General features: G+C 39.4%; 1 protein-coding gene and 1 long non-coding RNA gene across 5 annotated transcripts; one reads left to right on the top strand and one right to left on the bottom strand.

The window, feature by feature from the left end:
* The first annotated feature begins 2,846 nt into the window (after window positions 1–2,846).
* On the top strand, window positions 2,847–4,686 carry LOC108359404 (probable arginine--tRNA ligase, cytoplasmic). Of its 3 annotated transcripts, none has more exons than XR_001846913.1 (4): window positions 2,847–2,879; window positions 3,002–3,072; window positions 3,135–3,780; window positions 4,011–4,686. XR_001846913.1 is itself a non-coding variant. In XM_017611255.1 (4 exons), exons 1-3 carry the CDS (start codon window positions 2,956–2,958, stop codon window positions 3,528–3,530), a joined length of 318 nt encoding a protein of 105 aa, XP_017466744.1. In that variant the 5' UTR covers window positions 2,886–2,955; the 3' UTR covers window positions 3,531–3,780; window positions 4,011–4,686. The 3 variants fall into 3 exon arrangements, 2 of the variants coding, with proteins under 2 accessions (XP_017466744.1, XP_017466743.1); XM_017611255.1 differs by lacking the exon at window positions 2,847–2,879 and having other exon boundaries at window positions 2,886–3,072; window positions 3,135–3,287; window positions 3,483–3,780; XM_017611254.1 differs by lacking the exon at window positions 2,847–2,879 and having other exon boundaries at window positions 2,886–3,072.
* A 3,802-nt stretch (window positions 4,687–8,488) lies between these two features.
* On the bottom strand, window positions 8,489–10,747 carry LOC108359405 (uncharacterized). Of its 2 annotated transcripts, none has more exons than XR_001846915.1 (4): window positions 10,603–10,747; window positions 9,415–9,757; window positions 9,253–9,334; window positions 8,489–8,943 (listed from the first exon to the last, which is right to left on the bottom strand). It is a non-coding gene; the product is annotated as an uncharacterized LOC108359405 (long non-coding RNA). The 2 variants fall into 2 exon arrangements; XR_001846914.1 differs by having other exon boundaries at window positions 10,580–10,747.
* Window positions 10,748–17,744: the final 6,997 nt, after the last annotated feature.

The following is a 17,744-nucleotide window of genomic DNA, read 5'->3' on the forward strand; positions in this document are numbered from 1 at the left end:
TCCAAAACTTCCTCTCTACTCTTTGTTATGAAGGTCGGCTCTGAGCCTAAATTCAAGACACTAAGTTTGTTCCCTAGAATGAAGTCTAGTAACGACTCACCTCTAGCATTCGTGTCCGTACTCCCCCACATCAAGTTGTGGGCATTAGCGTCGCAGGAGGCAACCAGTGGTTTGTTCTTGAAGGCTGCTTCCTCGGCCAAGGTCCGAAACCCGTCTGGTGGCACGTCCTTGTCATGGGCCATGTAGGCAGAGGCTACCCAAAAGCTGGTTTTGTCCAGCTCAATGCTTGCCACTACCAGATCGCCGTCACTAAGCTGTGGGAGCAGGAAGATGTTTAAGTTGTTCCTTGCTAATATGCAAGCTCGAGTCTTACCTGCATTTTGTGCGGCAATAAGCTTAAAGCCCTTCATCCCAAGTCCGCAGATTTTATTGCCGTGTATCCACGGTTCCTGGATGAGGGCAACGTCGAGTCCACCGGCAGCCAGGCGGACCTCAAGGTTCGCAGACGCGAGTTTAGAGTGGTGGAGGTTGATCTGGATCAGCTTCATCAGAATCTGTCCGTTTTACCTCCACCATCGTGACATCCACGTCCGCCTCTTCGATCTCCTCACCCTCGGTGTCATCGGCGAGGAGGTCTTCTTCATAAAATAATGGCCCCAATCCGGATAGCCTCTCCGAGTCAGATGAGCATTGGCTGCTGGGCAACCCTTCTTCACCACCGCTGCGCAGGCCGGACTTGTCGCTCTCCTCACTAAGGTCCAAGCTCGGCTCGTCGCTGCGGTAGATTCGAATGGTTGCGTCATTGAACCCGAATCTCACCGTCCAATCCTTTTGCGCCAGTGGGGCTAGCGATTCGGCGTTGAGGATCAGCAACACCTGCCTTCTATTCTCTACTGGCTCCTCTATCTTCCCTACCCTCCAATTATGACTTGGCAGGTCCTTATTACAGGATCTGAAGATCCGCTCAATTCTTTCAGGCTCGGCGGGTCTGGCCGGAATCCAAACTCGAGCCCTCGGTCTGCTAGGAATGTCTTCCTTGTTGACGGCCTCGAGCTTGGCTCCCGGCCAAACTTCACCTACCTTACTAACGGCCAACCTATAGAGCTGGGCTGACCTATGGTCCTCGCAGGCGATGAGTTTAGCTCTACCCTGATACCATCCGGAATCATGGCAGAGAGGAGGAGGTCCAGGATTTTCGTCTAGGACTTGGAGGTAGATTTCGGCAATCGCTTCCTCCACCAACCTCCACTTCTCTTTGGGGATAGTCCCTTCCTCCTCCCCTCTGTCGATGATTGCCAGTACCTCACCGCCTCCCTTCACTACGTCCCTGAAAGTGGGGTATTTATGGCCACCTGTTCTTGGTCTTTTGGTGACCCCACCCCCTGCCTGTTCAGCAGACCGCTGCCTTTTTGGAGCAGAGCCTGCCGGTCTTCCCAAGCTGGCTACTACTCCCCTCGCCCACTCCAGTGACCTAACCTGCTCCTCCGTGAGCTGCTCTGTCGGCAGGTCCCCGATCTTGTTCACGACCCTCATGGCCGCCTTTTTGTCATAATAGGCCTGCTTCGAGGGGCGGACATGTTTAGCCGACCCCCCCAGGCCTGTGTTTGCAACTTTCCTCGAGCTGCTCGGAATGTCGGCAGCATCCTGCCGGGTTATTTTTGAAGCAGGTGCCGAACCCCGCCCTTGGGTTAAGGTGTGTGTGCTTTGGGGTCTGACTTCCCTAGGCGGAGCTGACGCTGCAGCTCCAGCCATGAATCGGTTGGAGACCGGTTTGCCCAAGCCTCCACTCCCCCCTCTGCCTCCTATGGTACTCGTACCAGGACCAGCCCTACCGCTTAAGCCCCCTCTAACTCCTGTCACTGGCGGTCCGATAAATGCCCTGCTCGAACTGTAGCATTAATTGGAGCCACCCCTGTCGGTTTTTTTGGAGGGCCGTCCTCCTTATTGTGTTTTTTGTTGAAGATTGCGCTCATAATTTTGGTCCCACGAGTGTCGGACAATGGAGGTCCGCCCGCACAGAGGTCCGTGTGCGCAGGTAAGGCTTGATAGAACCGGAGGTCGCCAGGTATCCGGAGCACTCCGTTCGAGACTGGGCTATTTGTTAATCTGGGTCCCCAGCCAGGCTGAACATCAGCACGGGTCGTCTAACACCTTGTTCCAACCCAGAGCTTTTTTAAAGAGGTTTGCTCCTCCATCACCTCCATAGGCCACGATCAAAAACCATTTCCATATAACTTAGCTATTGAAGAGCTTAAGCACATAGCACTGATTTCTGATCTTAGCTGGACACCATTCTGACATCGTACAGAACCTAAATTGTAGTGGCCATTACCAGTCGGCACCCTCGTGGAGGGTTCAGCCGGAGGATTTTCGCCGACCAACCATTTCTATAAGAAATCTTGTCAATCAAGTTTAGTCGAAATTTGTATGAAGTTGAGAAGGAAGAAAGTATTTGTATAAATAAGTAGAAATTTTTAACCAACGTAAATATTATGTATTGACAAGTCTTCTATTGCCGAGGTCACAGTATACCAGTAGAAAAGGTTTTTGTTTTTGTAGCTGTTTCGTGGTGAGAGTCCTTTATGGGGACCGAATTTCCCCACAAGAAATTGAGCGCATGGTTGCTTTTGCGTCCCAAAAAAATGAATATTACAAAACATTAAAAAAAAGTCTAAGGTAATACAATTATATTCAACTAAAAATAATCACAATAATTTGCACTTATGAGTTAATGTGATAATCGTGTGTAAAAACTATTTTCAGCTATTATTTTTCACAAATTAATTTTGCGGATCAGATTGCTCTGAGCGCTTGTGTGGAAAATATTGTTTACCAAGAAAATGCAGCCCTGTTGGTTTTTATTTCTGTATCGCATCGCGGTGAGTTTATATTTCTTGTTTGTGAAATGGCAAAAAATTAAATAAATTTATGATTTCATGTATTTACAATTGATTAATGCAAATTTCTTTCTGTTCCGAACATATATCAATTGAATTGGAAGATGAAGAAGTGTACACAAGGTTGGAAAATGAGAACATGAAGCTAAAGGATCGATTAGCAATTTGGAGTAAGGTTAGTCATTTTCAATTTTATATTTTTGTTCGTCGACATTATAGGACATTTTATCATTGCAGGTTATTGTTGCAGAAGAAAACGCTGCAACCATTGCAGTTGTTGCAAAATATGTGCCAGCAGTAGTGCCCACCGCCGTCGGTGCAATGAGGGCTGAGCAAACGCCATCTCCTGGGCATTCCCACAGCTTGCCGACACCAGCTATTATATCACATGTGAATGCAACTTCAGCTAAATTTGATAATTATCAGTGCAATAGTATCTTGTCTTGGGCAAAAGCACTACAGACTGCTGGCACAAATAAATCGCCCAGAGATATAGCCAACGAAATAAATAAACATGATATACAATCGCCACCTGTGGTTATGTTAATGCAAAAATTTATAACAATTTTTTTATATCCAATGTAGGGATTATGCTGTTCGTGTGATTTCCAACCTCTTACGGTCTGGCGTTAACCTACCAACTTGCCACAAGCAACGTATCACATAGATGCACATTGGTCAATTACGTTTGACAGTTATAATAATTATTGGAGAGTCCACTTGTCGTTTGTTAGTGTTTCTGGGGCACGATATTCTACGCGTCAATCACTTGGGCGATTGGTGAACACATTTCGTTATGCTGATTGTGCACTTAGAGGACCTCTTCCCAAATTTTCTGGACGATTGGAGATTTGAAAGACTTATACAAGGAATCAAAAAAGAGGTAAGTACTGTTCGTACTTTGGCTTATTCTGAGTTTCGCCCGAAAAAACTTTCATTCAGCCTTATGCTGAGTTTAATAAAATTTAACAAGAAATCCATTATATGATACCGAAATTGCATATCACCAAAAAACTAAAATACCGTCATAACTCAAAAGACGAGAGTTTTCGGGAGACGCGTTTAATGCGCTTATAAAAAGATATATTACTCATCTGTTTATTTTTTCTTCAGATTTTACGAGGACGAGGAATTCAAGAGACGTGTCTACAATTGCATTGTACTGCTGCAAGGCAGCGACCCTAATCCTACTGTATCATGGACTCAAATATGTGATGTATCCAGTGAAGAATTCCATAGGTGTAAGCTTTTTCGAAGATTTTATGAAAACCCGGACTACTATGGATTCTGCGATAGCCACCAATATGTATTCTCCTTGGGCAAGATGCTGGAGAATCGCGGCAACACAGCCGTATACCTACTCCATGCTTTTACGCGCATTTGCTAAATTTCTTGCACCAGCCAACTTTTGACTCAACTTATCTCCTCTAAAATTGCCTGTAAAATCGTCTAATGTAAATACCGTATTAACAACAAAAATGCACAGTAAAAACGTTTAGTTATTTGAATAAATAAGAGTGTGCCAATGTAATTAATAAGTAGTGTCTAGATGTAACCCGGGTATTTAGTATAGTAAAGATATGTTTATTTAAAAATTATATGATACAGAGTTTTGTGTATGTAATTTAATTGTCCGGCTATTCACTCGACCCTCTTCGCTTGCTCTCCCAGTCCTCACTTGACACTGCTTTATTTGTATGCTGTGTGCCTTCAGTATGAAAAAATGTTAGTTCACCGAATATGTATCGCCGTTTTTGAGAAGATGCGCTGCTGGACCGCGGTTGATTTTCACCTGCAAATTGAACACAGAAATTATAAGCAATGTGAATAAGTAGAATATAAGAAATTATTTAAACAATTGTAATCATTTTGGAACGCACTTTCCACACCACCTTCGAGGTATGCGTTTAGGCGCGTTACCGATTTTTTAAAGGTGTTCGGTTCCCCAGGAGGCATATCTTCACCATCATAACTTAAAGTAAAAAAGTTTAAGGCATGCAATAAAAGAATACAACAAAACCAAAAAATGTTCTTAAAACTATTAAACATAAAAAATTGCACGAGTAAAATTCATAATTTAAATAAAATAAAATATCGCAATTGTTTTTATATGTACATATTTACAAAATGCACCCACAGTAAGTCCTAAACCTACAAATGACTAAAAGAAAAATAATGAATAACAAAAATCCAGAGAAATGTGAACAAGTATGTCGAGAAAATCTGTAAAGAGTAGGGAAACTGTATCTCAATAATAACAAGTAATTTTAAGTGTTAAAAAATGAGTGCGCATTCTACTAAAAATCTTCCAACTGAAGAAGATGAAATTCCGGAGTCGGGGAATTCATACAAACTACCTGTGAGAAATCCACAGAAATTTAGTATGCTTAAAATCAGGTGTACATGCCTCTTTATTGAAAATTTTTAAAGAAAAATATGTTCTGATTCTAATGAAAAGATGTTTCAAAATATCGGGATTACAGTTACTGCAGCAATAATATGGTTCTATAGCACTCATTTTTTCAAATAAAGCTTTTGAAAACCCAATTAAATGGCAACAAGAATCGAAGTTTTCGTTTAACGATTCATCAAGTTTTGCAAGAAACTCAATGAATCCAGAAGGAGCTTTTACACGATTTAAATTGTCATATTCCTTTTCTTTAGTAAAAGTAAATGCTTCTTCCGGAATTTCTCCTTCCTCAAATTGGGGTAATGGTTCCAACCAAGTATGTAACTTATAATATTCAAAATAAATATATCCGCAAAAATATGCAAAAGAGTTCCTTTGCAGAAAGTCGCTTTCAACGACATCAACATCTATACCGTTTCCTATATCGTGATATCTGTTAGGTCTGGGTAAACTTTGAAAGGTTTGCCAGGAAGTGTCTTGAACCAGAGGATCATTACACACCCTTTCAAGGGTGCGAAACGAAAAAACTTCCCATTCGGCGCTAGGCAGAGGTTCGCAATTACCGCTTGTAACAAAATTAACGTGTCTTAGGCCCCAGGATTGCCTGAAAAGATCTGAGAACATGCACGGAGTTGTTCTTGGATTTAATCCACCGCCCCTTCTAATTTGACCAAAATAATGTTCTATTTCGTCCTGGCAGAGTCTTCTGGTTCTTATATACTCGAATTCATGGTTTGACAGTATAAGCCACAAACGTCGCAAACTTTGGATGTTAAGAAGCCAGCCTTTAATAAAGGAAAACTTGTTCGTGATATCTCGACCAAAGAGTATATCATGAACAGTTATTGAACGAAGGGTTCGTTCAGCTTCACTCAAAAAATCGAATTGTTCCGTGCTACCTGAAAAGGGTTGACCAAATTTACGGAGGGCTCCAATCCCGTTACTATTAAAAATATTGAAGAGTTGGTCGAAGAAAAGTACAAATTCGGCAGTATTTAAAAAGCTTGGAGATTGAGACGTGTTTAGATTCCCGGTACTATACAGAGAAAGCATTGCACTAGCGACCGTATTGCTTAGTACTTGAGCAGCTAAACGAACACTCATTTTTTCAAAGGATGTTGGCTTAAGATGTGCCGTAGTCAACTTAGGCGCACATCGTATACCACGATGGGTATCCTGCTGATAGAAATGGACAATATCTGCCCATTGAACAGGGTTACCACGAAAATTAACATTATTTTTATTATTTTCGATACAGTTCCGCGTACTCTTTAGCAGATGGGGGGAATCAAAGAAAAATATAACTTTCTCACCGTTAACTTCGAAGTATGGCCTATCTTCTGCAACCCCTACAAGACGAGCGAAGTTAACAAAATTTGATCCTTGATCACAGACGAATTGGCAGGTATGAAGACCAATCCCCTGGAGTTGAACTATAACCTCAAACACATATTTCCTTATCACATCACCCTTGCACGAGCCGTGCACGAAAAAATAGGCAACGGGCTGTGACCAAGGGGCTCCGCCTATGCCTTGAGCCATAATACATAAAACACTATTCGCTACTCTCGACGTGCGATTCTCATCGCCATAATCTTCTAATCCTATTATAAAATCTCTACTCTTGTCATATTTCAAGTGCGTCTTTAAAGACATTTCATCACAGCATATCGAAATGTACTTTTGTTCACGAGTGAAACCTCGGCTTCGCAACTCCAGAGATCGAATACTGCTAGTGGAACAGCCAGGGAGCCTAGGCCAACCTTTAACGAACGTGGAAAGTGTTGTTGGGGAAGGCCAGTGAAGAAGGGGTCTTAAGTACCTATACGCTAAAGGTGACGTAAACCTAACTCCTAAAACTATTGTTTTTAAACTTCTATCGAAGCGTCGACCAGAAGGTGGCCGGCCATCATTCTTCATGCAATTTCTCACACATACCGCGAGATGTGGGGGAATTTTGCTGCATAAAGCTTCAATTTGCCTGTTATCCTGCCGCTGAACAGGCAAACTTTGGGTCATCAAATTTGAAATTTGTACTTCCTTTTCAACTAGCCTTTGTTTTAAGACTTCTATCTCTTCCTTATATTTGCGCTTCCTAGGAGACTCTTCGCTAAGATGTGCCTCTGTCTGTGTCCCTTGGCTAACTACCCCAAACGTTGAATTTCCTAAAGAAGAACAAGTTGGATGTTCACGAAAAGTGTGTTGAAGAGCCTCCTCTTCTCCCATTCGGGTTGAAAAAACTACTGGGGTGACTTGTTCACTTATATCTGATTGGGACAAGCTTTCTAACACTAATCCTACTGTGGGTGCGCGCAAATTCATATCGGGGATAGCCCCTTTTGATAGTTTTCTGACATTCCGATATTTCGGAGAAAAATGCTTCTGGCACGCATACAGCTCCTTGGCCTCTGTGTTAACGTCCACTCCAAGGAGCCTCATCCATTCCAAGCGCCTATTAAATAATTAAAAGCAGTTAGTCTCTTGATCTTAATTATATATGTCTATAAAAATTAGTGAAATGAAAATAATAAAAATTATAAAAAATGCAAATAAATAAAATAAAATAAATAAAAAATATGAAATGAAATAAAAATATTGATATGCCAAATGCCAAACTCTAATGTCGAATTTCCACAAGGCATTGAAATGAAAAAAAAGTGGAGGCATTTAAAAATGCCACGTGGAAATTAATTTAATTACTACTATTTCAACTTTGTCACTACAATTTTCGGCAATTAATGGCTAGTGGAAATTCAGCAAAAAGCTAAGAAATAAATTTGGATTTTAAAAAAAAAACGATTATTTAAATAAAAACAAATGATACTTTAAATAAAAAAAATTATGATTTAAATAACCAAACTATGATTTAAATAAAAATGTGATGAGCGAAATAATATACCGATACCATTTGATGAAAACTAAAAAAATTCTTTACCAACCTTTTCTTTTATAAATCGTTGTTGCCAACGTTCTGATACTCGTTAAAGTATTTTAATGTTTTTAACACTTTATTGAATACATTCTTAACCTTGGTAACATTAGTTTAGTTAACTATTATTAGTACATAATTATGTTTATTTTCTTACTAATTGTAGTTTGTTATGTAATTTTATGTTTAACGTCTAATGGCATTATTCATAAAAAATTAAGTTTCTTTAAAATAGGTTTATAAATTGAAAAATATATGAAAACGTCAATTTATAAAACTCTTTAAACCTACTTTATTTTTTTATGAATAAGGCCATAAGCCTAATTACTAGAAGGTAGCTGAAAACCTAAGTACATGCATACATGCATGTATATGAAAATACCGATTTTATAATTAAACACTGTAACTTAAAAAAAACTTAAATCTACGACTTATTACTAGTAAGCAGCTGAAAACCGAAGTACATAATAATATATTTTGCTGCTTTTACACTAAATTTAACTCCACGCATACTAATTAAAATTAATTAGATACAAAGAGGAATTAACAGCACGTACCATCTTAGCTATCTTATTAAAAGGTTAAAGCTATTAAAAATACAATAAAGGCGCGATGTTAAAATTATTAATTAAATATAAGTCCACGAAACCGGTTTGATGTGAAAATTTTCGATCATTTACTTCCCGTATCATTCTTGGTCAATAAGCCTGGCGATGATTAAAAATTTCACAAATAAAAAAACATTGAAACGCAATGTGTGCTACATTATAGCAGATTTGCTATACCATATACACACTACAATGAAATTATGGTCAAACTTTATTAACTGGATAAGCGATAAAACTGCAAGACTAGTCCGTCTGGCTGGATTTTAACATAACAAATGTACAAGTAAATGCGAGAGTACCCTATATCTCTTTAAAGTACAAAAACTAAATCCAGACGATGGCTATCGCTTATCCAGCATTCAGTTTAACTAATTTTAATAAACAAATAAAATTAAATAAACATCATACCTTGATACATCCGAGGCCAAAGGAAACTTGTAGAGGGAGCTTACTTCTGCACATCTGCATACACATCTTTTCGGCATTTTTTCTACAAATACGTACATATGTATGTAAATACACAATAATTAAAAAAGTGAACGCAATAATAAATTTACATATTGTACTTACTTGTTGGTTGTTTGTTGTTTGGCCAGAAACTTCCAAATCTCCACGAGGCCGATATTTGTAAAACCTCTGCTAGCACACGACTCACGTGTATTGCAAATACAAAATGTCTAAATCTTATTTAAAAAGAAAGTCAGTATTTCGCTAATGCAAGATTTACATATATATTATTTCACAAAACTCAATATTTTACGAAAACTACGAAAATTTTCCGGAAAAAACACTATGCGCGCACAAATTTGCCTAATTATTTGATATTCAGCTACATCCCAGAGTTGCATTTGCTGCTTCTGTAAATATTTTAGGAAGTGTTCCAAAATTCGCTCCGAGCGCGTTCACTGTTGATCTATTGATTTAAATAGTTGTTTGTCAAGCATTTATTACTTTAGTTTGATCGGAGTTAAAATATTCTTCAGTAATAAATCATATTATATCACAACATAAGCTTATAATAGGTGAGCAATTATTTTCTCTTAATATGCATAATATTTTACACCATGTACCAAAACTCGCCCTAAGCGCGTTCACTATTGAAGTTTTGATTTGAATATTGTTTGTCAAGCATTCAGTAGTGAAGTTTGATCAGAATTTATATATTCTTCAGTAATTAATCATCCTACATTAAAATATAAACGTATAATATGGGAGAAAGTTAGAAATTATTTAGTCTTAATAAGCATAATATTTTTTTCGTGTTCCAAAACTCGCTCCGAGTGTGTCCATTTGATTTAATTAACTGTTTGACAAGCATTCAGTACTATAGTTTGATCGGAGTATATATATTTTTCAGTAATTGATTACTTTGTATTAAAAAATTAACCAATAGTAGGGTAGAAATTGTGAAATTATTTAGTTTTACAGTGCAAAGTCTGCCAGAGACAGTTGAAGAAAACTGCAACTACTCGTCAAAACGTACATTAAAAGCAATGTAGATGAAAGTAATAACTATTGTTATTAAAATTACCGATATATAAAACATTTTACACCAGGTATTTGAAAAAAATCGGAATATATTTTTGCATATAACATAGTTTCCATTGAACGCATAAAGTACATATTTAATTACAAATATTTTTAAGATCACTTCGAATTGTAAAAATAGCGCTAGTTACTTGCATTGAAGTATAAAATATTTTATTACGTTCATTTTTACTTATAAAGCACATACCAATATTGCTCTCGCCATTTAACCGATGTTAAAATTTTTCACCACATTATTTTGCTGCACAGCACCCTGAATACGGCAAAACGGTTGCTCGCAACCCTCAAGTCCTTTATGGGGACCAAATTAACAGCCACAACAACAATAACCTTTTCTACTGGTATACTGTGNCGAGGTTCAAGGTGCAACTAACTTTATTGGGATAAGTAAGAATGACAATATGGTGAGTATGTCGAAAGCTCTTATGAGATAAGTAAAATAAGTATTCGGTACATAGAGGTAGGTAAGTATTTTGAGTAGGCGTTAAGCAGTGTTTGCATTATTCAACTTTGCTTTCAACAATTGCGTTCAACTCAACGCAGGGTTGCACGAAAAAAAAGTTGAATGGCTAAATGTTGGCTGGCGACCAACTTTGTTGACAGCGATTAGTTGAAAGGCCATTCAACCAAAAGTTGAATGCAAAGTTGAACAATGCAAACACCTTTTTATGGCGAATATTTTGATATTTTTTCATATTTTGATATTTTTAGCCATTCAACTTATTTTTCGTGCAACCCTGCGCCGAGTTGAACGCAAATGTTGAACGCAAAGTTGAACAATGCAAACACAGGCTGACTTCCAAAACGTCAATTGCTTTGTATACGTACAAAGTATAAGGTTCCTTAACGTCGAACTACAAAATATTGACAATGTAAACTGTTCCAAAACGCAGCCGATTAGTTATCGAAACGTATCGCTGAGCAAGCAGCGCATCAGAAACAAAGTTGATGCTTCGTTTGTTATTGGTTAGCATTGGTGTTTTAAATATGGAAAATTCAGAAAAATTGTTCATTGCTATATTGAATATTTAAAAAATGCAATGTATATGGTTGCAATGTGTCGCAACTCTGCATATACAAACAGTTTGAATACCGCAGTATAACAGTTTCCAAACATTGTATTGATATGTTTTGGAAGGCAGCCACACTTTTAGGTTTACACATTCTCAATACCTAGTGTGACCAACTATTTCATAGCTCAAAGAAGTACAAGTAAGGTTGGGTTAAGTTAACGCCGCAAGCCGATTACGATATTTCGATACCTGAGAGCTCAATGTTTGTTCAGAAGTGCGAGCCAAACTGCTTCCACCTTAGCCATCGAGGGTTGGTCAGTCTAAAAGAAAGTGTGAAGATGATTCCACTTCATCTTCCTCTTGACAGCTGATACAAAAGCATCAGTCGAAATTCCTAGTCTCACCGCATGAATACCAATCGCGCAATAGCCTGTCAGAACCCCCATCACTAGCCCTTGAGTGGTAACGTGTTTTAAAGTGCCCTATAAAAACATTTGCTGCAGCAGAGAAACGTCTTCTTTTCCTTTTTTATGTATGTCACAAATGTATGCTTTTCCGGCCTTCGGGGTGAACGCAAAACAGACTACCCTCAAAAAGTTGGGGATGTACTCGGTCCTCACGCAGTTCGCATAAATAGGCTCCAACCAATTCCACGACACCTTCAGAGCCCTTTGCAGTTGCGCAGGTATGATGCCATCTGTCCACGGCGACTTTAATCATGAAGTAATTCAAGTATGTACTTTTGAAGTTTTACTGGTACTACATAGTAGGCAATCTTGATCTACAGAAAGTTCAGTGTCTTTAGTTGTAAACGGTTCAAATTCGTTGCCTTTTAAATCTCTAATGTTGCCTTGTCTAACAGATTCACACACTTTTGCTAAAGTTGGGTCTCGTCGTGTTTCACGAGCGACGTCCTTGAAATCAAGACTCAACATATTATTTTGTTTCACGAAGTTAACGAAGGTGCTCTTGTGTACAAGATTTTCATTGCCTTTCATTTGCGGTATTCGAGAAAGATTATCGGCATGATTTGACAAGCCTTTAACATACTCTATTTTATAATTAAACCCCGACAAAATAAATGCCCATCTTAGTAAGCGCGCGGCTGCCATAATAGGTATGCCCTTATTTTCCCCAAAAATTGAGAGTAAAGGTTTGTGGTCTGTTTTAAGTGTGAAAGTGTTACCAATTAAATACTGTTTCAATTTATTGACACTGAATATTATTGCAAGGGCTTCTTTTTTATGTGTGCTGTACTTCTGTTCAGCTTTGGATACAGATCGAGAAACAAACGCAACTGGCTTAATTTATTTGTTTGGAAACTCATGAGAGAGTACACCAGCAATGGCGTGATTGGAAGCATCTGTTGTCAAATTTATTGGTAGTCTTGGGTTGAAATGTACTAAAACTATGTCTGATGGTTTATCCTTTTTTATTTGATCATAAGCTGCTTGACAATCTATTGACCAATGAAAAGCTACATTTTTTTATAAAAGTTTGTACAATGGGATCAACTTGTCCGAAAATTTATCGACGAATTTTGCATAATAGTTTACCATGCCTAAGAACGCTCGTAGCTCTGAGACATTCTTTGGAACCGGTGCCTTCAAAGCTGATTCTATTCTGTCTTTATTTTTGTAAAGACCGTTTTTGTCAATGGTAAAGCCTAAGTAAGAAATTTTTTCTTTGAAGAATTCGCATTTTGACAAATTCAGTTTAAGACCAGCTTGTTGTAACTTGCTTAAGACCAATTTCAAATTGAAAATGTGTTGGGACATATCCTTTCCAGATACGGTTATGTCATATTGATACACAACCACGAATGGAATATCTCGTAATACATTTTCCATAGTTTTTTGGAAAATTGCGGCTGCTGGCTTCCCCCCCCCCCAAAAGGTAAACGCTTCATCTTGAATGCCCCTATATGAGTCGACCATGTACACAAAAGTTGAGATTTTTCATCAAGGACGAGTTGATTGTATGCAGCAGACAAATCAAGCTTCGAGAAAAGTTCGCCTCCTTGAAGTGACGCAAATATTTCATCAATCAATGGTAAAGGGTACTTAAAGTCGAAAATAAATTTATTTATGGTAACTTTGTAGTCGCCGCAGATTCTTAGCAGCCCATTAGGTTTTAAGATAGGAACTAGTGGTGTCCCCCATTCCGAATGGTCTACGGGTTCCAAAACATCATTTTCAATTAACTCTCTAACAGCCGCACTCAGAATCGTTTAATGATTACTTAAGGTGTCCCTCAGTAACTATTTGAAAAAATTCCCTCTCAGAGTCAGTTAATATTCGTTAACGGCATTTAATGAACATTAAAGTTAAGTAAACAAAAACCTTTAGTCTTTTTTCTTTCACTTTCAGTTTCTCAAATTTTTAATTTTTCTGTTTTAAAAAAATATTTTTTTCATTTCCTTTAGTTTTTAGAAAACTTATTGCTAAACGATAAATATAATAACACTTTAGCACATCTTTCAAATAGTTATTCGAAATACAGAAAAGGACTTCCAAGATAGTTAGGCCAGAATTGGCCTGTTATTGGTCTTGTTTGTCTTTTAGCAGACAATTTAATTAAATTAAAAAAAAATTTGTTTCCTTTTTAAAACAATCAAGTCTATAAATCAAAAGAAAATTAGATCAAAAAAGCAAAAACAAATTCAATCAAAATAGTTTATAAAAATTAAACAAGAAAACAAATAACAAATAAATAAAAAAAGAAAAAGAAAATTTTCCTGCCCTAGGACTTGAACTCGGATCTCTGGAATGGCACGCCAGTGCTCTGCTCACTCAGCCATTGCGTCTGTTGAGCCAGTGCGCACAAAATGATATAAATACTTATTTTTATATTTTATTTCAAACTGAACGAAAAAAGTGAGTGATGCCACAAAAATGAAGGGCCGCAACTGGGGCCATACTCAATTTTTTTATTTCATAATTTTTAACTCTGAGAGGAAACATTAATTAACAGATTTAACGATCATTAGTTAAGTGCCCGTTAGAGCTAATTTAAGGAACGTTTCTGAGTGCGGCTGTAAGGTTTTTTTCGATTTTGCTTTTCCACGCCAATGGCACTGGGCGCGGCTTAAAAAATATTGGTTTTGATTCATTATCAATTGGTAGTGAAATTTTTCCGAATTTATAACAGCCTAATCCACCGTCAAAAACCTCTGGAAACTCATTTTTGAGTGGCTCAATAATTATGGAAGATTGACAAGAAATGTTGACTGAATTCACTTGAACGAGTTGAAATTTAAATTTTCTTAAAAAATGTCTACCAAACAAAGGACTGTTTTCATTGTTCGTAACTACGAGCCTAACTCTTTTCTTCATTAAATTAGGTTAGGTTAGGTTGTTGTGGCAGACCCCACCAGGGGGCGTCACCTAGACATTAATTGAATTGTCCATTGTGCTACCACATTTCCACAAGTTCTTTGAACGGCAACTAAAATATTCTGTGTTAGAAGCTAAGAGAAGCGCTGGGTGCTCAGAACAAAGTTCCGCAGGCAGCTGATGTCCACTCCGGAGAGCTTTTCAGGAGTGTTGAAGAAATGAGCACCGAGGTGCTTAAACCTTAGTCTTGCGAATGCCGGGCAGCTGAGAAGGAAGTGTTGAGATGATTCCACCTCATCTTCCAAACAGCTGCGGCAGTGGGGATCTGTGACGATGTTAAGTCGCACCGCGTGGGTTCCTAAAGGATAATGTCCGGTCAGTACACCTGTGAGGATTGAGAGGTGGCGCTTAGCCAGCTGCAGAAGCTCCCTTGATCGCCCGCGGTCAACAACCGGCCAGAAGGACCTTGCAACTTTGCATGTCGGGGATTTTTCCCAGCGCTCGCTGAGCCGACTGTGAGCCCATCTGTCCAGAAGCAGGCCACAGGTTGCCACCGGAACTCCTACGCCCTCCCTATCCGATGTAATGGCCTCGAGGGTGCCCTGCCTAGCCAATTCATCCGCCCTGCAGTTTCCAATGATGTCACTATGTCCCGGTACCCAAATCAGCTTGATTTGGAAGTATTCCGAGGCACTTGAGAGAGAGGTCAGGCATTCCCCGGCCAGTTTCGATCGCACCGTAAGCGATCCCAACGCTTTAATTGCCGCTTGGCTATCAGAGTAGATATTCACCCTCCTTGTTGGCAGGGGGTTGGTGCGTAGCCAATCGGCTGCCTCTTTTATAACGGACACCTCTGCTTGAAAGACGCTGCAGAGGTCCGGCAGTCTGAACATAAGATCTATCGAGAGTTCCCGACAGTAGACCCTTCAACCGACTCTCCCGTCCAGCTTCGATCCGTCCGTGAATATGTTTATTGGACCCTTGTTCCAGAGACTGCCATTCTCCCATTCGCTCCTTGGAGGAATGTGCGTGGAGAAGGATCCGTTTGGGGCCAGACTCGGAACACGCCAGTCCAATTCTTCCGGAAGGAAATCGAAACTTTTGATAATCGTCGAGTGGCCGTGTGCTGTGTTCAAACAGAACCCAGAGTTTTTGAGCCTGATGGCCGAGCGGACCGCCGTTACTCTTCCCGCGATGTCAACAGGTGCGACGCTGAGCATAGCGTTTAGTGCTAGAGTTGGAGTGGTCCGGAGCGCCCCGCTGATTCCAACGAGGGCAGCTCTTTGCACGCGCTCTGGCTTCCTAACAAGAGTAGGTTTTCCCAGTGAATTCCACCAGACAATGGCCCCGTATAACATGATTGGCTTCACTATGGTTTCATACAGCCAATATATCACTTTTGGAGAGAGGTCCCATCTCTTACCTATAGCATTTCTACAGCAGTAAGAGCCACTGATGCCTTTTGTACTCGCTCCTCGATATTTGGCTTCCATGATAACTTCCTGTCCAGGATCACACCCAGGAACTTGACCCTGTCAGAAAGAGCAAGGGAAACACCTCCTATAGAGGGAAGCTGGGCATGAGGCACTAGGATTTATAGCAAGTCCACAGCTAGAAGACCAGTTTGTGACCAAATTCAGATACCCTTGCATGAGATCATACAGAGTGTCCAGGAACTTTCCTCTGACGATGAGGGCCACATCATCCGCGTAGGCAATAACCCGGCATCCTCTCCTTTTCAACTCCTCCATGATATCTTTTATTACGACTATCGAGAGAAAGAGGGAAGGACGCCTCCCTGCGGGGTGCCTCTGCTCACTTTACGCTGGTCAGAGGATTTTCCCATTCCGCTATGACAGTTCTGTCGTACAACATGCTAGAGATGAGCCCAACTAAGTGGCTCTCGACTCCAAACTTAGTTAGCGCTCTTACTATCGCCCCAGGTAACACATTATTAAAAGCCCCCTCGATATCAAGGAAGGCCCCAACTACAAAATCTTTGTTCATAAGAGACTCCTCTATGACTTTAACAATTGAGTGCAAGGCAGACTCCACGGATCTGCCTTTTAGATACGCATGCTGGGAGAGGCTCAATCGCTCTCAAGGAATCCTGTTTCTTATATACAGGACAATGAGCCTCTCGAAAGTCTTCAGTAAGAAGGAGGAGAGACTGATTGGCCTGAAGTCCCTCGGAGACACATGAGAGCTTTTTCCTGCTTCATTCATTCATTCCATTACATTCAATAGATTCGTAATATTCAGCTAATACTTTAATTTTGTTTCCATTATAATCTACATATGGATCAGTTCACGGAAAAGGACTTACTTTTTTGTTCAAGTTTTCGATAAATACTTTCGACACTAAACAGCATGGTGCGCCAGAGTCACATATGACATCATATGATTTTCCATCAATTTTTATTGATACACTGTAGAGCTCAGTTGAATCGTCACGGTCATGATTTATGCTGAAAATAGAAAAATTGTTGAAATTGCTTTCATCTATACTTTCATCACTCAAATCGGATTTCGATACATAATTTACATAATTTTTCTTGCTTCTACAAATGGACGCTAAGGGCCCTACTTTGCCACAATGATGACATTTACTGTCAAGTTAACGACAAGTTTTTGACGTATGGTTTCTCCAACCACAATGAGAACAAGCCTCTTTCGATTCCTTTAATTTTTCATTTGTGGAGTTTCCTTCGGGATGTGTTCCTGCTGCTGCCGTACCTGTTGTTGTTGCCTTTACCTTTTTTTACCTTGTCGCCTTTGACGTAGTTGACATGACAATTGTCAATTTTTGTAGATATTATTTTCATTTCTGCGATGGGTGCTTTACGTAGCGCCTCTTCGATCTTAATTTTTTCGTCCTCTTCACATAATCGCTCAAATATTTTATTAGTTATCCCCATTATGAAACGATCCAAAATAAAAGCTGACAAATTTTCGCCAAATTGACAAGAGAGTGCGAGGCTTTTTACTTTTGCATGCCACTCTG

The sequence above is a fragment of the Rhagoletis zephyria genome, unplaced genomic scaffold (assembly GCF_001687245.7).
Source record: "Rhagoletis zephyria isolate East Lansing unplaced genomic scaffold, Rhagoletis_zephyria_1.1 Rzeph_scaffold_00384, whole genome shotgun sequence".
NCBI lineage: Eukaryota > Metazoa > Arthropoda > Insecta > Diptera > Tephritidae > Rhagoletis > Rhagoletis zephyria.